The sequence below is a fragment of the Cavia porcellus genome, unplaced genomic scaffold (assembly GCF_034190915.1).
Source record: "Cavia porcellus strain 051 isolate PalLab524CR breed Dunkin Hartley unplaced genomic scaffold, mCavPor4.1 scaffold_15, whole genome shotgun sequence".
In the NCBI taxonomy this organism is placed as follows: Eukaryota; Metazoa; Chordata; class Mammalia; order Rodentia; family Caviidae; genus Cavia; species Cavia porcellus.
In genome coordinates this window covers 8,024,481-8,046,296 of record NW_026947498.1, presented here as the reverse complement: position 1 = coordinate 8,046,296, position 21,816 = coordinate 8,024,481, and the positions used below count along the sequence as shown (strand labels likewise).

Below are 21,816 nucleotides of genomic sequence, written 5' to 3'. Positions count from 1 at the left end.
AAGAGATTGTGCAGAATTGGTATTATCTTTCCCCCAGTATGGGGATTAAACCCAGGGCTCTCACACTGAGCTACATCCCCAGCCCCTTTTCAAATTTCTTATTTTGAGACAGGTCTCTCCAAGTTGTCCAAATTGGGCCTGAAAATGTGAGCCTCCTGTCTCAGCCTCCCTCGTTGCCACCACACCTGATTTAATTCCTCTTTAAATGCTAGCAATATTTTTCCACCAAATCCCTCTGGGGATAGGAACTTATTTGAAGAAGGTGTGTTTTAATCATTAATTTTATTTCCTTAATAGTTCTACAGCTATTCAAATGATCTACTTCTACTGCTGGGGTCACAGGAAGGAAGTGCCAGGAACAAGGCAAAGGAGGCCACCATCTTAAGACCAGGCATCCCAGACTCTGCCTCAGAAAACAAAGACAACAGAGCCCAGGGCAACACCAGTGTCACATGCTACAGCTGTGCGGAACACGTGGGGCCAGTCCCCTGCCCATGCAGCTGCAGCCTACTCTGGAATCCACACAGACAGCTTCATTATTTGAGTTCTTTCATTTCTTTGCCGTAGAAACTGGAACCAGCAAAACCTAACACCAAACGTAGGACCTGCAATGTTCTGCTTCAAAAATTGGCAATGCTTGTGAGTAAGACTCCCCAAAGGGCTTCTCCGCTTCCATTCCACGGGGAAGGACAGGCTTAAGAGAGTGTGTTTCCACAGGGAAACTGATCCTTCCAGACGCCCGCTAGCTCCTCCCTGCCCTGCCCTGTCCCTTCCAGGAGGGCCACCACACGAGACCTGAGGGCTGCAGCTTTGCCAAACACAACACTGAGAAGCCGTTAACAAGGACAAGGATGGGGAAGGAGACACAGAGAATCAGGCTGTGTTACATGCAGGTGCCCACTCCCCACCGGAAACGTGGACTGATGTCCCTTCATCACATGGCTGGATGTGGTGGGGTGTGCCTAAGAGCCCAGCACAGGGGAGGCTGAGGCAGGAGAACCAACCTGAGTTCAAAGTCAGCCTGGTGTAGTGAGGTCAAAAATACAAATGCACTCATCACAATTAATAAACAACGCACACAAAAACTAAGCAGCAGACGCAGCTCCTCTTGTGCATAGAGCCTCTGGCCACTCCTTCAACGAGCAAAGCACAAAACAAGCCCCACTGGCCTGGAAAGTGTGCGGTCGACGAATTGCACCTGGAGACCGAGATGCAGGCAAAGCCAGCAGCGGCTCACAGGCCTGGAGGGAAATCTCACATCTGCCAGAAGCACGGGCAGAGAAGAAACGAAGAGAGCCAGATGGGAAGATGCACAAGCCAACTGTCTGTGCAGTGCCCGGGGGAGGGGCCAGGAAGCCATCTTCCGGTAGGCGCCTTCCTGGCTGCTGGCCGCTTAGCAGGCTGCCTGAGTGTCCTCCTGACCCTGAAGCTGGCTCCACTCAAGGTCAGAAACCCATACAAGGGTGACTTCAGGTCCAGATGCCAGGGGTCTCCTCACTGCCCCGTCCCCAGCCCCTGCTCTGCCTCTGTGACAAAGCGCAATTACGCTGCAGACCCTGGGACATCACCGGCTGACCACATGCTCTCAAGGACATGAGCACACCCACAGACCGCAGCTCTTCCCACAGCCGGACAGCTCGGCCTCCCGTCCACTGGCTCTGTGTTCAGATCCAGCCAGAGTGGATCAGGACCGTGGGGGGTGCCTGTGACCAAGTCTTCTTCCTTTGCCACTGTTCCCCAAGTGAGGAACCCAGAGAGGACTTCAAGCACCCCCAGAGTGGTTCCTACCAGGGCCTTACACACACACAGACAGGCCTCTGGAGGCAGGGAGGGCCTTGGCGCCATCTCCCCAGGACGCCTATGAACAAGAGCTCACACTGTCCTGGGTGCCCTTCACAACTGTGGTGCTCCAGGTCCAGGGCTCCCCCAAAGCCCGTTGGAGGGAAGTGTGCACCATGGTGCCGTGCTCATCAGTAGATGAATTCACCACGGGCTCGGCGGCTGAGTGTGGAGAAGAGGGGGGCCAGTAGGAAGAGGCAGTCACTGGAGGCCACACTGGACAGGCACAGCTTCCTCCCTGGCATCTGGCCACCACATTATGGCAGCTCTCCTCCACACATGGTCTGCATCTGACCAAACACACCTCTTTGTTTCTCAGTCGTGAGTTGTGAGCCATGTCCCAGCGACTAAGCTGATGACAGGCTGTTCCTACGGGCTGAGGGCAGGAAGCTGTGTGGACGCCACCAACAGGACACAGCAGGACACCCACAGGAGGGGCAGGCAGCGCGGCAGCAGGAGGGAAGACTCCCACTCCCGCACACCTGGGAGTCTCAGCCAGACACTGAACTGGCTGGAAGAGGGCTGTCCTCAGCATGTGGGGCGCTGTCACACGTGCGCTCTCCCATCCTGCACGACACGGGCTGCAATCCAAAGAAAAGCAAGAAAGCACCAGGAACCAAGTGCCACAGCCAAACTCCTTTAATCGGAAGATGTGGAACCAAACCCAAGGAGGGTCCCCGACAGGAACAGAAAACAGACAGTAGCAGAGCTAGGTGACACTCAGGTGAGCAGGCCAGGCCACCCAGAAAAGAGTGGGAAACACATGAGGGAGGGAGCGGCTGAGGGGCAGGGCAGACAGGACAATGGAGAGGACCAGGGCTGTGCCAGAGGGGAACGCAGAACTGTCACCTACTATACAGGAGAGTGCGGGGACACGGGATACCCAGGCCTTGGGCAGGAACAAAGCCCACTCAGTGCCAGCACCAGGAGCCCTGAGAATACTGAGGGAGGAGCAGGAAGCCACTCCTGACCCGGCGCACAGCCAGAGGCGGCCGCAGGAGCACCTCAGGGAGGGCAGCTATGTGGGGGTGCAAGGCCCCTTCGCCCCTGGCTGCTGGCCCGTCTGCCCTGTAGCTCCAACTAGGGGCCCCAGAAGTGGGGCAGTGGAGCTGGATCCTGGTCCACGTAAGGATCTGCCGAGGCACTTGGGGAAAGGGCTGGGTCTCACAGGTGCATACTCAGCCTGGCCCAAGCAAATGCATGATGGACTCAGGCAGAGGACCAGGTGCAAAACAGAACCCAGGAAGGCGTTTTCTGAAGAATTCAACCAGACTGATTTTTAAATATACAATGTTTTTTGAGGCAAGGTCTCAAGACTTGCAGTGACCCTCCTGTTTCAGCCTCCTGAATTGAAAATACCCATTTTTAAAGGGATCTCAAAATAGGCCAGGAAACTTCTGTGAAGGGCACACATGGATCATGGCAGGCCTGGCAGCCTCAAGGGCTGTCACCCTGTTTCTGCGGTCAACACGCAGCAGAGCAGCTGTGTCCAGAAGTGTACAGCATTTGTGGACTCCACGCTTTGAGCGTGATTTTCACATCAGGAACATTACTTTTCCTCTTGTTTTTGAAACCACAAATCCATGCCTAGCTCATGTCAAGCAGCAGGCGAGACCCAGCCCCCAGGCCCCGGCCTGCAGACCCACGCATGTGTGTTGTGTGTGGAGCCAGGAGTCAAAGCAGCCCACCCTGAGCCACCTCCCAGCCCTGAGGAGCCCAACAGAGCCAGCGCCGGCAGACCAGGCCAGAGTCTCCTAGAGCCGAGTATGGGGACCACGCAGACACCCACAATCCCCCTACTGAGCCAGGAAGGCAGCAGCCTGCCGGTCATCAACAGCACTGTCCCCAGGTGGTGCACAAACCAAGGCACTTAGGAAGGTGCAGTATAGGGACTATGCAGCAGGACTATCTCTGAGCGGCCACCTTGTCACTGACACAGGGTGGTAGGCAGGCCTGGCTCTGGGATCCACACGCCCAGCCACCAGCTGCCCCAGTGCTGTTCAAGGCACATGCCCGAGGAGCTCAAGACTGCACACCAGCTACACCCCAGACCTGAAGGAAAGTGCCCCTGTATCAACAAATGTTGGAACCCAGCGCCCTGCGTGTACACAAAGTCACAGACCTGGAAAGCCAAGAGCAGCGTCACCAACCGTCCCCACGACGGGGCAAGGCCCAGGCCTGCAGCAGGGTTCCCTCCTGCACAGGTGCCCTCCCAGCCCCAGAGTACTGACAGGACCCTTCCATGTGGCCAGACGGGGCCGGTTGTGATGCAGCCAGGCACAGAGCTGCAGAGTCACCAAGCGCCCAACTGTGCTCAAGGTTCAAAGGCTGCCTGGAGGTGGCAACCGAGACAGCCAAACAACATGGTGGCACCTGCGGATCCCCCCAGAGGAAGCTGCGTCTGGAGAGGATGGCTGGCATGGACAGCAGCAGGGTACAGAGGAAACTGAGCCGGGTGGGGTGAGTGCCAGCACCCCGACCAGAAGGGACGTGCTTCCACTGCCCGATCACCAGTCAGGCTGACACAAGCCACAGTCCAAATACTGCAGCTGAGCCGGCGGCCTCGGGCTGCCCCCATCCTCCCAAGGGAGACACTGGGCAGCACAGCAGGGGCGAGGGTCAGCACATCTTCTTGCACTGTCCTGGGGGCCCTGGCAGAGGGCTCTGCTGCCGCTTCCGCCCCTGCTGCTGCTGCAGCCGCTGCTCCTTCCTTTTCAGGTAGGAACTCGTGTTGTCGAAGGTGGCCTTGTACAGACCTCGGAAGCCGTCGTCCACAGCAGCAGCGCCTGTAACGGGAACAGAACAGCACCAGAAGGGACAGCAACTCAGGATGTGGCACTCAGGCACTGCCAGTCAGCGACCAGGACTCAGAACTCCCGCAAGGCCGTCCCAGGACAGGGAGGCAGCGTGGTGACAACCCAGCATCCTGGGGGGACTTGTAGGCCCCTGAGGGACACGCCTATGACACTGGCTGGACCCGCTATCAGAAACAGCCAAAGGTCTGGTGCAGGAGTAGGAACCCATGAACAGAGGTGTCGCTACCACCCACGGGTGCCTTGCTCACAATCTCCACAGCCCGTCTGGCGGAGAACCCAGGCGTCACCAACAAGGGCAGGGAGATAGCACCCAGACCCTGACCACGGCGTGGCGAGCTGGTCAGTGCGTAAACTTAGACAGGCAGTAGTGGGGACAGCTGTGGGTCTGACAGGAGTATCAGACTGGGCATACCCGCGAGCAGCAGCCCAGAGCCAGCACTGCTGGACATGGAACTGTCTTCCACTCCCCAGCACTGTCCCTGCAGCTGGGTCACTTCCTGGGACGGGTGCATGGGGTGGCTCTTCTCCTGTGCTCCCGCCCATGCTACCTTCATCTGCTACCTTGAGGGGCTGCTAAATAACCCAGATCCAGGTGGGGCAGTGGGGCAGAGGGCCACTATCACTCCACGACCCCGCTTTGCCTCTAAGCAGGAGAAGCCAGCACGTTGCCCAACACACCTCACAGAGGACACCCCAGCACCCTGACAAAGACAGCTTGGAAGCCAAGTTTAAGTTGGAATTCCTGTAGACAGTAGGGAGCCCCAGCTTCTAACTGCACATGAGCCTGGCTTCCAGATTTCTTCTAGCATCTTTACAGGGAGGCCCGGTCTGAACGGGCCCATGGACGCCCTTCTCTCAGATGCCCTGTAGCTGCAGGACAAGGGTCTATGGGTATAACCCATGGATAGATGGGCAGGGCTTGCTGCATCCCCATGTGGGACACTGTCAGGCAGCCTCATGTGCAGCCGCCCGGCTGTGTGACCAGGACACATGGCTCCAGGGCCTTGGCCCAGCCGAACCTGAGTCTGCACTGCACTCATAACCTTGAGGCCAAGTCTCCACCCTTGGGGCCACAGAGCCACTTCCTTCATAGGACACTTCCCACCCCAGTGGCTGCCTGGTCCTGCAGAGCCTGGCCAGCACCAGGGTTCCCGATCTCACCTTCCAACATGGCCCAGTTCCCTCGGAGGTGACCACAGAGTCTCTGGGATACAGCACTGTCAGGAACAGGCTGGAGTGACAGGGAAAACATGGTCAGAGGCAGGGCAGGCAGCAGCAGCGCCTGCCTCAGCCTCAGCAGCCACTCTACTCAAACAAACATTAGAGTTGGGGGAACCAAAGCACATGGCCATGGGCTCTGGTAAGGGGGGCCTCATGTACTTGCCTGACCCACTATGATCCTGAGAGAGAGGTGGGGACATCCCCATGTCCCTCAAAGCCCGGGCACAAGGCTGAGCCACTGAGCCCGTGCTCATGAAGGACACAGCCAGAGCCACCTCATTGTTAGAAAGATGTGTGGGGTGGGATGAGGTGCCCCACAAAAGACCTCTGATGCAGCATGGTGGGGACAGGCCAGCCCTAGCTCCCTCCACCAGGCCAATGCCCTGGCTACCACCCTGGGTCACAGCCTGGGTGCAGACTTGGTCAGGCTGGAGGGGGCCCAGGGAAAGAGGAAACTGAGGCTGCTGTGCCACCCTGACCCACAGGACAGCAGGCCCTTGACTCCCAAAAGCTGCTGGCCTCACCTGCCACGGGCCACCTGTGGGCCTCCAGAGCACAAGGGGTGCCTCGTGACAGTCTTGCAGGACCCACAGCCCCTGTGCCTCCTCGAACTCAATGTCCCACACACGGTGCGGGAACCTCAGCTGCTGTTGGAACGTCAGCCGCTGCCTGCAGGCATCAAGCTGGAACACGAAGACGAGCGGGAGGCTTTTCCAGAGAGAGAGGATGGTCATCGCTGCGACCAGGCCTCAACAGTCCCAGCCACAGCACAGTAGCGCTTGGGGCCCCAGCTGAGCTGCCCGAACCACTCAGGGAGCACTGCCCGCTGCAGCCACCCTCAGGCATGGCTCTCAGGCAGTCCCAGCCCCATTGGTGGGCAGGGGAGCCCCAGAATGTGATGACTGCAGAGAGCCAGGCTGGGAAAGACTCTCACTTCCAACGCCCCACAGGCCTCTGCCCAGGAGGCCCTGATGCAGGGCTGTCCACTCGCTGTCCCTCCTGCAGGCTCACCCGTCACACAGAAGTGCCACGCAGCAATCCTGGCCCCAGAACGCAATCCTGGACACAGCAAACCTCTGTGGGGAAAAGCAGTTGCTCACTGGCACTGCCCGTGCCCATCGTGGAAGGGCAGCAGCCCACAGGCGCTCCTGGCCCCACCGTGCCCAGGCAGAGGCAAGCACAGCGTCCAGTGCCACAAACCAGAGAAAGGTGCAGTGGCAAAGAGCTAGAGGCAGAGCACATGAGACAGAGAGAGGTGATGACACCAGACATGACCACCCCATTACAAAAAGGGACCCCAAAGCTCCCTGCCCCACAGTGTGGAAGGAAAGGCTCGCCGCCTGATGTACTCCCTACTGACTTACAGGGGGCTGAGGCCTCGCCACCCAATGCCCAGTGAGAAACCAAGCCAGCCCATGGGGAACGGAAACACTGCCTAGGCTGGCTGCAGGAACATTGTGGGCTGGGAGGACCCTGTCCCCACCTGTTCACAAAGCCAACACGTGCGTTTTGGCCACTAAACCAGCCCTATTATTTTTCCCACTTTCAAGTGGAGCTGGGGCCTTTCTGTACGCTAGGTGCGGAAACGCCGTGAGACCAGGGGTGGGTTACCCCCACCTGCATGACTAGGCACCCCCCACATGTGCAAACTGCGCACCCTGCTCCCAAGCTATAAGTCTACACTAGCACAAGAAGTAGCTACACAGTTTCCCCACAGCCAGGCACCTGGCTGGTGAGCCCCAGAAGTATGGTACCTGGTGGCCCTCAGGCTCGGCTGGCTCCTGCAGACTGGCCAGGTCGCAGCAGTGCAGCTGGCGGCCGCTCCTGTACTCCCAGAGCCTCAGGGTGCAGTCCTGTGAAGACAGACTAACAGGTTAACACACAGGGCCTCCCCAGCGGCAGGACAGCTTCCGGGACAAGAGGTGCAGGACACTTACGGTGGCCAGGTGTGGCCAGCAGAAATTCCCTGTGATAGCTAGAGCTGCCTCCATGAATTTAAGGCTCTCATAAAGACACAAAACCCCAGAAAATAAGACGACTCCACAGCAAAATAAGCACAGGATCCAAGACAGCCATACTGTCACCGGTTAGGGGATGGAAGTCCACACAAAGATGTACACACTTTGATGGCCACATATATGCACAGGGAGAAATGGCACGAACACACATGCACACACAGACACTTTGACAATCAAGCACACACGTGGGGAAAAACGCACAGGGCTAATTAGTGTGTGACATCTGTGTCACTCTGCTGGTGACCAACAAGTCCATTTGCTATCGGCCAGAATATCAAGGATTCAGAAATGGCCACAGGTATCGGGGCCTCAATGTGCTACATGTGATTCCAAGTACCAAACACACTTGTGACAGTGCTGCTTAAAACGGAGGACAGAGACCCTGCACACATGCGTGCAGAGGGGAACACTGGGCGTCCCCAAGCTGAGGACGAGCCCTTGCTGAGTGGGTGCACTGGGCCCAGAGCCACCTCCAGGCAGTGCGTGGCCGTGCGCTTCACCTGTCCCCCAAAAAATGACAGCCTCAGGCTTGTCACAGGGAACAAGACCTCAACAAGAAAGGCACACGTGTGCATGCACACACGCACATTACATGAAACAGAGGCAGGCAAGGAAAAGTGAGAGGAGGAGGTGAGAGCCCCGAGCACGTGCAGCCCAAAACAAGAACCCTCCAAACTCGTGAAGAAATGCTGAGGTAAAGAACAGTGGTGTGCTTTAAACACCCTCGATAAAATTAAAATTTCTACAGAGGGTCAGGAGACAAAGAAGAGGCAATCTCCCAAAAAGCAGAACAGAGTGAGGGTATAAAGGAAAGCAACCAGGAGAGAAAATCAAGACTTAAAGCAGTTCAGCATCAGACTAAACAAGCTTGAGAAAAAGTGGCAGGAGGTGTAGGAAATGAGGAAAGAAAGCTCCAGCAGGACGGAGGGCAGAGCCACCAGCAGCTTGTATCTACATCCTGAGGGTCCCGACATGCCGCAGGGCAAGGGGACAGAAGACCCCGGGACGTCTCCAGGTGCCATCGCAGAGCCTGTGCCAAGGAGGGCCCAAAGCTTTAGACTTGGACAGGAGGCAGAAGAAGGGAGCAAATTAAGAACCAAGTAGAGCGAATAGCGGGTGACCCCGTCAGGTCTCTGCTCCGGGGCTAATGTGAGCTCAGGGTGAAGTGCTTGCCTGCACGAGCAAGGCCCGCAGAGAACAAAGTGACACCAGCAGCCTGGAACCCCAGCACTCAGGAGGCTGAGGCAAGAGGCCTGCCGCAAGTTCAAGGACAGCCTGGGCTACATAGTGAGTTCAGGGCCAGGCTGAACTACACAGCAAGGCCCTATCTCAAAACAAAATGAAAAAAAAACCCAAAAAGCAGAACACCAAGCTGATGACCTAAACTCTATGGAAGATTAAAGGAATTTCCAGAAAGAGAAGCTTCACAGATGGGGTACTCCCCATACCTGAATAGCTACTGGACAACATGAGAACCACCAAACCTGAACGATCTTTGTACAGAGCCAGGCCTCGGGAGACCACTCTGCTCTGTGCACACAGAAGCACCCCTGGGGATCCCACTGCTCGTTCCTGTTTCCTTTCCTCTGTGCCCATGGGGGCCTTGAAACTGAGGGGCAGGAACAGACTGAGCTCAGGACACAGGGGCGACGACAGGGCTGGAGCCCAGGGAGGCACAGTGGGTACAGGTCAGCAGTGGCACCTGCGGGGACCGTCACTCCACGCCACAGCCCAGCAAACAAGTAGTGTGGGGGCAAAGGAGGGAGCCTTCCAGAGACCCCTCCTTAGAGGACAGTTCCTGATGGCTGGGGCCCAGGCCTCCAGAGCAACTGCTGTGGCCCGGAAGTTTGCTCAGGACCCAAATGGCACATGCCTGAGCCCTGGCAGCCAAGGGGCCAGACCCTAGAACCCAGGAGTCAGGAGGGGCCTCCCACCACATGGCCACCCGAATCATGGATGCCTTCCATGCTCTCACAGAGCGAGGGACACTATATGCACACCACATGCTCACACCAACACCCACCCATACCACACACCCCCACACTATGCACCCCTCCCCCTACACACAACCTGTAGCCTGGCTGATCACCAGGGAGCCAGCCAGGTGTCCCTCTGGGACTTGGGAAACAGGCACCACCTAGTGGACACCACTGACCAACAGGGACCTGGGGCCAGCACAGCACTGCAAGACCCTGGGGGCTCCCAAGGGCACTCACCCCCGAGGAGGACAGCAGCAGCTCCGGATGGCCAGGCACCACCATGATTCGGCTCACAAACCTGCAGGGTGAGAGGTGAGGGTCAGCCTGGACTCTGGGTCACAGTGCCCACCAGGGGAGGGTTCTCTGCCATTTCCTACCATTTGCCAGCACAGTGACCAGGAGCTGGACAACCCCCTTCCAATCAAGAGCAGGGCTTCGAGCACCCACTGCACCCATCCCAGAGCACGCACCTGCCACTCCTGCCCTAAAGGCCGACCACCAACGGGCAGTCAGATGGCCCGGGGCATAGCCCTGAGTGGTCAGCCAGGGATTGTCTATAAGGAGCCCAGCTTGCCCTCGCTCAGTCACAGGCAGTGTGTATCTCCCGAACAGGAGTTCCTGGGTTCTACACACTCATGCACAGGTATATACACACACACACATATAAAAAATTCTGACATAGTGTTTACTTGGTTCAGTATACCCATATTATAACATCAAGTGTGGCGGTGCACACTTGCAATCCCAGCACTCAGTAGCCTGAGGCAGGAGGACTGACTGTAAGACCCTATTTAGAACTAGAACCACACAGTGAGACCCTATTTAGAAACTGTATGTCCAGGGCATTTCCTTAGAGGGATGGCTGGGAGCCCTAAGGAAGCAGTTGGTCTGAGGCAGAAGCTGAGGGGGTGAGGGAGGGTGGCGTCTCAGGAAGGGCAGTTGTGGGCAGAAGCAGCATACACAAAGGCTGCGGGCAGGAGCACATGCCTAGCAGTGGAACCCACTGAGACATGAGGAGGGTCCCAGGGGCTGAGTTAGTGATGGCTGAAAACAAGTAAGCCAGTGTCAAAGGCAACCACCATGAGGCACAGGGTGACACCCCTTCCTCGTGGTGACATCCTGAGGTTGGCACCCCGCTCAACCCAGGAAACGGGTGAACTCCTCGCTGAGCGCAAGCTCTCCTGTCATTTCCACTGCTTCAAATACAGAGCGCCCTCCAGGCCAGCACACCAAGCTGTCACCCGGTTTGGGCGCTGTCCTCGGCCACCTGGGCCGCTCCCCGGCTGCAGGCTCCACACTCACTCTGTGTGCCCCAGGCAGAAGGACTCGATGCAGTGCGGTGCCGCGGCCCAGCTCACGCGGATCTTCTCGTCCCGGTCGGCGGTGAGCACAAAGCGGTCGTCAGGAGTCAGGGCCTGTGAAAGGGGGGACAGAAAGAGCTCGGTGGCTCCTCTCCTCCCAGAGTGCCCTGGAAAAGGTGCCGCAGCCAGGTCATGGCCCAGGCAGGCTGGAGCTGCTCCTGCCCTCCCTGCCCCTGCTGTGCGACCACTGGGGCTCACAGGGTGGCTCCCGACTGCAGCTCAGCTGGGGACCAGGGCCACACTGGGTACACGTGAACCCTGCTCCTATCCCACACCGCCCGGCTGGGTCTGCAAGTCCCGGCGAGATGTCAGCAGGGCTAGGCACAAGCAGGAGTGACCAGGTAGCAGCGGGGCATGGGGCAGCACGGGCTCAGGCTCTTCTCACCTCCAACCCAGTGTCTGTGACCAGAGCCCCGCCCCCACCCGCCCCCACCACAACCCACAAAGCTGTCCACCAGGTACAGAACCACAGGCTCCTCCTAAAGCACCCTGCCATCCTCCGCCCTCGCCCCGCTCCATTCCAAGCTCTCCTGCTCGAGAGGAGCCGCACTACCTGCCGGGGCCTCAGCGAGAGCAGTGACACAGGGTGTCTGCCACATACCACGTCCAGCAGCATGGACAGGTGACCAAGCTCGAGCTTGCCGCATCCATGCGGCTCCAGCACCGAGAAAGAGTAGACGTCCCCAGACTTGTCAGCCACCAAGACCCTCTGCTCAGAGGCTGTGAAGGTCAGGGCCGTGCAGCGTCTCACCACAGACCTGCAGGGCCAGAGAAACGCCCCGCTCAGTGCCGGGGTGACACAGGACTCTCCACAGCCTTCGAGGCTCCACCTCCCACATACGACATCCTGACGGGGAGGAGTGTGCCCGCACACCTCCGCTCTCAGGCTGCACAGGACAGGCACACGGCAGTGCGCCACGGGCTCCGTGTACCTGCTCTGTCCAGCGTGCTGGAGGCAGGAGGCCAAGCTGGGGTGCTCCCTGCACAGGCTGGGCACAGATGGGTGGTTCCCCTCCAGCTACAGATGACAGCTTGACAGCTCGTCATTCACCGGCTCCAGGAGGACCACATACAGTTTCGGCTGGGAAGGGGTACAGGGCATTCGACACTGACAGATCTCAGCCTGTGCGTCAACTACTGGGACAAAACGCCAGCATCAAAATGCAGTCCAGTACCCAGTTTCCAGAGTCTCAGAGCAGCTAAGTAGCGAGCTCTGCCTTTGTGTGTGTGTCCAAGGTAAACCCACCAGCTCGGGAACACATTATCACGCCATGGGGGACCCCAGAAATTCTACTGCACATCTGGGGAACAAGAGGGACAGCTTTGCAGACACTGTGTGTGCTGCCTCTGGGACAAAAGCACAGGCCACCATCTGGAATGCCACCCTGGCCTCTCATGCCCCACGGCCTCCTCGGTCACCTCTGCCAGCTCTATGTGGCACCAGGAATCATACAGCTAGCGCCAGGTGCTCCTATCCCCATGCCTGCTAGGAATGGGAAGGCTGGCGGGACTCCTGTGCACCAAAGGCCTGACCTGGGCAGGGTACCAGGCCTGTCACATCTGCATGCCGGCTCAGTGAGCAGCAGAGCCACAGCAGCCGCTCCGGGCCCAGCCTCACCCAGTTGCAGCTCAGAGTGTGGGATGCCACTCTGCCCAGGGGCAAGCTTCACACCTGCGTGCTTCATTTCACACACACCAAACACTGCTTTATGCACACGCTGTGACCCCCGACCCCTGCTCACAACAGAGCAGCCCTGCCTACTTCCTTTGCCACCCAAGGACGGGCGGTGGCCATTGCAGCAGGACTGCAAGATATCAGCTAGAGCCAGAGCTGGAGCCAGAAGAACTGCATGACCCACACGGGCCCAGGCAGGACAGTGGACAACAGAGCAAAGGGCGGGCTGGGTGACAGCCACATCACATTTCTGCCACAGCAGCCACACTGCAGCACAGGGAGCAGTTTTCCTTCTCCACTCCTCCTCCTCCTCCTCCTCCTCCAGCCCAGGCAGGGGAGTCATGGGGCAGATGCAGAGGAAGTGATGCCAACAAAAAGCCAGCCAGGTCTGGGGCAGGCTCGTGGAGACTCCCAAGCAGGCGTGCGGGCCAGCACCAAGGAGAACGGGCAGACTGCGCAGCGCAGCAACACGGAGCCACAGGGGCCTGATGCCCCAGACACGTGTGCAGCCCAGGAGCCCATGCCCTCTCCGGCCGGACGCCAGGATGCAGAGGGCGTGAGAGTTCTGATGTAAGAGTTGGCGTGCAGAATGGGCAGGTCACCTGGGGACAGCACACAGGCTGAAAGGCCCAGGGCCTGAGCCAGTGGCTCAATCAAGTTCAGGCTTGTGGGCCAAGCAGCAGCCAGCCAGGCCCCTGCTGAGCCGTGGTAGGCACTGGAGGTACTGGGTACCAGTCATACGCTGGCCCAGCTCCCAAACTCCTGTACCCAGAGGCTGGACATGGAGCCAACCCATCCCTGACTTCAGGGCTCTGTCTTTGGGTGCCTCCTGGGAGCCACTTCACAGGTAGGATCACTCACCCAAAGAGCATAGGGAAAAACTGAAGGTGACACTGGCCACCTTGTCTGGGGGCCCTGACCTCAGTTCCAAGGCAGGTCAGGGTCCCTTGACTACTCTGGCCCACTATCACATTAAACCACCACCTGGAAAACAACTGTCACCCAAAACTTCCTGCCTGAATATGCCTCACAACACCCGAAGCTAGGACAGAAACGTGGCAACACACTACAAATGGCCGCTGGACAGAGTGGGGGCTGGTGTAAGCCCGTGGCAGCATGGGGCCTGGTCCTTCACGCAACATAAACCATAGGCACACAAAACCCCTGAAACAGTGCTGAATGGCAGATGGGCCTGGGGAGGGTCAATCAAAGCCCAGCAGGTGAGGAACTACCAGATAAGGCACATGGCAGCCCCCACGGGGACTGGCCTGTGCACTGGTGTGGGTCCTGATCAAGCTGCCTCCCCTCTCCTGCATCTTCCTCCCTCTAAGCCCTGAAACTGCCAAACAGACAAAAAATTAACACCAGGAACAAACAGCTATAATGGAAACCTGACAAATACCAGCTGCTGTTCTCAGCCACCCTTCTACTTTGCCCACCGAGTTCCACTGCCCCACGCTGCTTTCAAAAGACGCTGCCCGAGCTGGCAGTGCACCAGGACAAGAGCACAGGTCGGGTTCACACACAGCTGTGGGGTCTGCACATCCCGCAGGCCTGGGTGGTACCCACAGAGGAGCCCTGTCCCCAGTGATGCCACCGGGTTAGACCAAGCCCATAGTGCCCCGGCGATCAAGAGCCTTCTTGTCCTCCGCCATTGAACCACACTGGACTTGGGAGCACAGACCAGACCCATTGCAGGGCGATCAGAGCCCATACATGGGAGTGCCAGGCACCGGCTGGCCCACAGTGCGGGAGCTGAGATGGCCACTCACACATGCCCCTCACTCACAAGTTCTGAGAGGAAGGTGCCCAAAATGACACAGAACAACACTGCAGTGGCAAGCCCAGAGCTCCCATGACACTGCTGGACACTGCTGGCTGGGCAGACCTCGCGACACAGGAGATCTAAAGAGCGAGTGCAAGTGTGGCCCTTTCTCCGAGGCCAACAGCGGGCCTGGCCACACACTCTGGGCCAGCGCCCCCATACCTAAGGGTCTGGGGCCTTGACACAGGGGACACCTGCATGGCAATGCAGGAACCTTGCCTTTGGCCTCATCTCCTGGGGGTGGGCCTAAGAAAAGGGGGGGCACTGGCCTCCCCAGAGACTAACATGGTGACCAGGGGGCATGGGGCATTCCTGGACACTACCCAGGAAGCTCCTTCTGGAGGATAGGTCTGTGTCCCTTCGTGATCCTAAATGACCTCAGGACAGCAGCTCTGGGTCACTTACAACCTGACTGCCCAACAGCAAGGACGACACAGTGTGAGGAGATGGCATAGATACACAGAGCAGCCCACACATGTGTGACACTGCAGGACAACCTGAAGGGCACGCCCAATGCTCAGGGACAAGATCACTGGGTAGGGAGATCCTGGGTACATTTCTGGTTCCCACTTTGTACTTCTCCATGATTTTCAACTTTCTGTGTTTACCAAAATCTAAGGAGAAAAATGGAAAAGTCAACATGGTAGGAGATCGACCTGCTTTCCATGGGAACCAGGAAGACCTGATGTCCTGTTAACGTCCATGGCTGAATTTATCAACTGACCAAAGCTCAGAGAGAGCTTGGGATGGAAGGGGCCTACAAAAGGCCTAAACAAGGCAGGCAGTAAATCACAGATCTGCCCCCATTCTGGGTCATAAACCCCCAAAGGCCACACTTGAGAGGTTTGGTCCCCAGTGTCTCCCGTTGCAGGGTGGGAGGTAGAACCCACTTAGGAGGTGGAACCCAGCATGGTAATCAGGTCGGGGCGCCCTTGAAGGCAGCGCTGCAGCCCTGACCCCTCTCTCTGCTTTCTGGCTGCCACAGAACAAGTAGCCAAGTTTTACCACACACTCCTGCCAAAGGTGATGGCACCAGGTGATCAGGGACTTCCCAAACTGTGAGCCAGCATAAACCTTCCTCCCTGACAGCGCTTATCTAACACACCTACAAAGACAGAAAGCTGGGAAATGTGCCAATGTATAAAGGGCCCTAAAATCAATTAAAAAGGCACTATCTGTAAGTGAAAAAAGAAATACAAGGAAAGCTCACAAAATACACACGATTCCTAAGTTTACACAAAGGTTGGCCAACCTCATTCATAAAAAGACAGGTAGGAGATACTATTTTCCTTTCATTAGATTGCCTAAAATTGTAAGATTTGACAAGATCAAGAGCTGGGGATTTAGCTCAGTGGCATATGCACATGCCTGGCAAGTGTGAGGTCATAAATTCGATCCCTGGTACAAAAAAAAAAAAAATTTGGTAAGCTTTGAGGTGGCATTTTCTAATTCTATTTCCGTATGTTTACAACACTGGAGACTGAACCCAGGGCCTTCCACATGTTGGGCCAATGCTTCTCTGATCCATATCCCATCCCAACAGGCATTTTTATATTCTGGAAGGACAGATAGTGCTCCTCAGAAATGATCTGCCTAAATGACACATGTGAGCCAGCTGGAACTCATCTGCGGGGATTTCTCCCACAGGTTACTCACAGCACATGCATGTGTGACTATTCCCTGAAGTGCTCTTGGAAACAGCAGAACAAGCAGCGCACAGGAGAAAGTCCATCGATAGAGGGACAGTGGGTAAAGGAAACCCCACAGCCTCAGCAGCCCGTAGGCCCTGAGTCCTCGCAGTCTGCAGCCTGTTAAGGTGCATCCTCTTTCTCTGGGCCGTATCAGCCTGCAAAGCAACCTTCAGTTCGAGCAGACACCAGGTATCCCCGCGCCCAGGGTCACTGCCCATGCCTGAGCGGTGATGGCACGATCAGCAGCACAGTCACAGTGCCACCCACGAGGGAGGCCTGGCCCAGCCATGCCTTGCTGCTCCAAGTGCAGCTCCAAGGCTGGCAGCACTGTGATTACCCAGAAGGCAGGACAGGACCTTTACAGAGGCGATGAGACCCAACAGGGCCCAGGTCCAATCCGACTGCATCCCCGCAAGAGGAAATCGGAACACAGACACTGCAGCAGCTGCTCTCGGACATCCAACCTGGAGAGGCCCCAGACCTGAGTTGGCGGGGAAGGGGGGCTTAGGTTGCAAACCTCAAAGCCACCCTGCCAGATTCACCTCTACTCCTAAAGATGCTTCCCCTGGGCTACATTCCACGTGACACAGTAGCGCATCAGCTCCTCTAGCAAGAGAATGCTGGCCAGGCCTTTCAAGGCCAGGAAGTTGCAGGCTCACTGTGGACGGGTGGCTGCAGCAGTCTAAGATCAACCAGATACATGGTCACACACTTCAAAGGCCATTCTCCTACTACTGACCTGTCAAACCCATGAGGTGGCAATCTGGTGGATTACTGCTTATCCTGGATTTGTTGTGTGTGAAGTTTCTCAACCATTTGCAGCTTTTACCTATCTGATAACAAAAAACATAAGTATGCTGAAGATAAGGCAAAGCTGTAAGGCTCTACTTTCAATCTGACTGGAGGAGAGGGCACCACAGGCCCTCTTACTTTTTGTGCCACCTGGGGTTGACTTTTTAGTGTTAAAAAATAAGATGAAAGACAAGTTTACAAAGCTCAGTTGAGTCCAATATAATATGAGCCAGCTGCAGAGAAACTGCTTAATTTCAGGAGTTCAGGCATGTGACTTCTGTGTTCATCTCTGATTGTAAAGAACGCTAAGCTTCAGGATCCTGCTGGGTCTACTTCGGTGTCACGGAACAATCAGAACCCGATGACACAATCACTAACACATGCATTAGGAGATTATCAGAGCCAACAAAAATGCAAACCTGGCCAGGTACAATGGTTCACCCCTGTGATCCCAGCTACTGTGGAGGCACGGCAGGAGGATGGTGAGTACCAGCCAGCCTGGGCAACTTCACTAGAGCTTCTCTCAAAATAACAAATGAAAAATGGGCTAGGAACGGAGCTCTGTACAAGGCCCCAGGTCCAATATCTGGAGGGGAGGGGAGGGGCAGGGAATGGAAAAAGGAAAAAGGTACATCAAGCAGAACATTTACAGGACTCCAATAGGTAAGAGGCCCAGAGCACTGCTGCTTGTCCTCATTACCGCTTCCCTCCACACCCAGCTCCCACCCTCTCCACAAGCGCAGACAGAAGGGCGCTCAGCTCTACTCCAAGCGGACCGGCCTGAGACAAGTCCTGCCACCAAACGTGGGCAAGAACAAGGCGCTGCCACCCTCACTGGTTATTAGGAGGATTCAATTAGTTAACACACATAAGCACTGGAATTTGTGTGTGGCACCTAGCTGAGAATTGTGTTAGTTGCTTATCACTATGGTTACTGTCACTACGGCTACTGACATGCAAGTACAAGGTGTGCACAGGACAGCTTAATGATTCAGTGTTAGCATTTCATACCTGACACTCAGACATTGCCATGGTTTTGTACGGAAAAGAATCAGACGCTTACTGTCATCAGTTAAAGCAAAATAGCTGCCAGACTTGGAGAAGGTGGACGCCAGAATCGTGTCACTCCCCTGGTCCACGGGCTGTCCGTCCTCCCTAGGAAGGACAGAAGGAAACAATGAGGCCTCCCTCGAAGGATGGCTTTGTTTTCAGTGGTGAACCTTGTCAATATAGTGCTTTGTTTTCAATGGTGAGTCTTGTCAACGGAGAGGAGATGACGTAAACAGTTCACTCAGCCAACAGATAAAGACAATAGAGGTTGGGAGGTTCACAAAGCATCTCTAACTTCATCAAGGTAAACCCTAACTAGACAGAGCATGCATGCCAGCAAACACACTGCAATCCAAAGCACTAGGCAGATGGACCCGAGAGAGCACACAGCCCACCCGTTATGGACACAGCAAATCCAAGATCACAGGCAGAGATCAAATCGTATTAAAGATAACAATGGAACAGAGCCACAAGCAGCTGTATTACACCTGCCTTCAGTGTATCTTAAACATTCACTGTTCCATCAAGCTGTCAAGGATGGCCACAGATAGAAACTAAATAATGTGGAAAAGTACCAACTACTCTCAATCTGTCACTTGAACACTCTTGTACTCTCATGTTTCTTTCCAAAAGTAGAACTTAGTTATCCTCACCACTGTTATACTAAGATGCTAAAAATTAAAATAATTGATCAAAAGATAATTAACAAAAATAGTTACTTAAAAAGCTATTGGTAATACTGTCATTCTGTACTGAGCTCATTACCCTAGTAACCAAGCACCAACCACAGTTATAAACTAACTGACCGCATCGTTCTACTGTTCTGTATTGCATCATCCCCCCCCACCTTAGTGACCTGTGTGCTATGTCAACTTTTGTTCCCCTTGTAAGAGACAAATGATGCTGTGTCAACCATTGTTCCCTTCATGAGACACATGTTCCTCGAATTGGCAGACCAAGGGCTATGAATTGGCTAACCACCCACTGTGAAATGCCTCTTACTTCAAGCAAAGGGGAACAAAGGCCCACCTTATTTCTGTTTCTCATCACTATGTACTTAATGATCAATGAGCTAATCATAAATGAACTATAAAAATCAGTCAAAACTCTAACTCAGTTGCACAGCTTTGCAAATTCCACCTGCACTGTGTCACTGGGTCAGCTAAAATAAAAGCGCTTCTTTTAAAAAGATGTCTTGCCCCGTTTTTCATCATGGGGCCTTGTTTTTTGAGTAGAGTACAACAACCACAGGTGCAGAAATTAAGACTCCATCAACACAATTACTTCCTCCACTTCCGGGTCCCCTCGCTCAAACCAAGGCCCCGCTGGTGCCCCCCCCCAACCTCACCCTTTATTCTCCTGCACCTTCTTTTCTGCAGCACTGCAATCGAATGTGAAGAGGCTGCCATCATCGCTAAAAGGGAAATGACAGAAGAACATCCGTTAATGAAAATGCTGGTTTCTTTTCAACTTGTAACAAAAATATTTGTATAAAATTCTGGGTCTCATCCATGACAAGAAAAAAACCTGACCGAGTCCGATAATTGGGAGAGGAGTTAACAAACTTTATTTGTTTAACCTATTTGGATAAGTCATACACAATCAGCACAGTTCTGTCCAAAAAAAAATCAGTTCATCCAGGCATGGTGTAACCCCAGCACCCAGGAGGCTGAGGCAGGAGGATCACTGAAAGTTTGAGATTGGCTTGGACATAGCAAGACAATGGCTCAAAAAACAAAGAAAACCTGTTTGATAAAATAAAGGAGAAAAACTCAACAGGGAATTAACGTTCCTCTTTCAAGTACTAGAAATTAATACACCATGGTTATAAGACAATTTCTTAGTACTGTTGACTTTTCTATAGGATTCTACACCTAAATTATTTTTGACACAGCATCTTGCTATGCAGTTTAGGCTGGTCTTCAATTATGCAGCCCAGGCTGGCCTTGAACTCCAAGCAATCTTCTTACCTCAACCTCCCAAGCGCTGAGATTACAGGCATGTGCTACCACATTTGGCTTTGTGCAAAACTTTAAAACCATTACTGGTTCAGAAAGATGCTTTCTCTACCTGGAAAAGCTCCCATGCCCTTACCCGTGTAGGAATCATCCATCTTCCTTATTAGAACCTAACCTAGTGATGGTGAACCTTTCAGAGCTTTCAGTGATACAAACAGCCCACTGCAGCACGTGTGCCATAGGTTCACCACCACTGCCCTGAGATACCGTTTATCCCACTCTCAGGCATATGGAAGCTATCATGTACACACCAGTGGTGGCAATCCTGTGGTACATGTGCCGAAGTAGGCTGTTTGTATCACTGAAAGCTCTGAAAGATATCACTGGATATCTAATGGTCTTGACAGTGATTACACCCAAACACTTTTCACGGGATCGCTGAACTTGTGAACAGAAGTCTTTGCTAGCGGTAGAGTTGCTCTAAAAACAGACTGAGACAAGCAAATGGTGTCTAATGTACCTACAGTTCACTGCGACATTTATTAGGGGCTTTAAGTATCTAAAACAAAACAACCTGGGACACGTGATAGGTATGTAAATTACAAGATCTGTATTTACTATAACTTCAACCGGGAAAGGAAACAACGGCAGAAACTGACCACCATTAATTCCCCCCGCATCCAGGTTTCTAAAATCAAGCGTATTCGATTAATAAGCATGGACTGAATTAAGAATCTTGGGTGCTGTCCAAGAACTGGGAATACACTAAAGCAAGAGAATGAAATTACAGAAAGCAAAGACAGCGTGAAAAGTAACAGGGAGGCTGCGGGCCCTCGGCACATCCTGTGTATGCAGTCCTTTTATTACACTGCGCTGAACAACCAGGAGGACCGTGTAGGTGGACACAGGTCTGAGAGGAAGGCAAGCACCATCCGAAAGATGCACTTGAGGATCGGGGGAGATCGCCAAGCTGGCTGACAGTAAGCCCGGCTCCTCCGCGACGCCCTAAACCGGGCTGGTCAGAGCCGCCCCACAGAACCTGGCCCACGCGGTCGCCGCGCTGCCGCCCCAGACCCCGGAAGTCCAAAAGCGCCCCGCCGCTGCCCCGGCGAGAGCGCCGCAGACCCGCAGCCCGGGGAAAGAGCAGCGCCACCATGCTGCGGAGCCAGAGCCGGGTGGCCGGCAGACAGCCGCTGCTGATTTCCCGGGGGCCCCGCAGATTTCCCGGCGGTGAGGAGGCGGGGTCTCCAGGGCCTACGCGCACCCGCAGCTTCCAGCCAGGACCCCCTCACCTGCTCGCAGTGGAGGTGGCCAGGAATCGGCTGCCGCCCCGCACCACCAGCGCCTGCCCGCACAACGCCAGCCCTACAGAACTCGCCATGGACCCTCCCTCCGTGATACCGCCCACGTGCACTGCCAGGCACCTCTTCAGGACGGCGCAGGTTATTGACATCACACCAGACACCGCGAGATGACGTAAGCCCGCCGCCCGGCCTGCGGAAACCCTGATGTGCGCTTGCGCAGTAAGTGCAGGCTCCCTGGCCTCTGAGATCCTGCGGGTCTGGGCGTTGATGCGTGGAGTACACATCAC

General features: G+C 55.3%; 1 protein-coding gene across 8 annotated transcripts; it reads right to left on the bottom strand.

Moving 5' to 3' along the window:
* Window positions 1–2,460: 2,460 nt before the first annotated feature.
* Wdr4 (WD repeat domain 4) lies at window positions 2,461–21,685 on the bottom strand. Of its 8 annotated transcripts, none has more exons than XM_003463921.5 (11): window positions 21,518–21,685; window positions 19,616–19,681; window positions 18,229–18,372; window positions 11,836–11,992; window positions 11,176–11,288; window positions 10,111–10,171; window positions 7,631–7,729; window positions 6,888–6,952; window positions 6,401–6,584; window positions 5,817–5,886; window positions 2,461–4,625 (listed from the first exon to the last, which is right to left on the bottom strand). In XM_003463921.5, the coding sequence occupies exons 1-11, from the start codon at window positions 21,676–21,678 to the stop codon at window positions 4,459–4,461; spliced, it is 1,287 nt and encodes a 428-aa protein (XP_003463969.3). In that variant the 5' UTR covers window positions 21,679–21,685; the 3' UTR covers window positions 2,461–4,458. The 8 variants fall into 8 exon arrangements, with proteins under 8 accessions (XP_003463969.3, XP_013001538.1, XP_063080625.1 ...); XM_013146084.2 differs by having other exon boundaries at window positions 19,633–19,681; window positions 21,518–21,659; XM_063224555.1 differs by lacking the exon at window positions 21,518–21,685 and adding an exon at window positions 17,165–17,258 and having other exon boundaries at window positions 18,281–18,372.
* Between the last annotated feature and the right edge of the window lie 131 nt (window positions 21,686–21,816).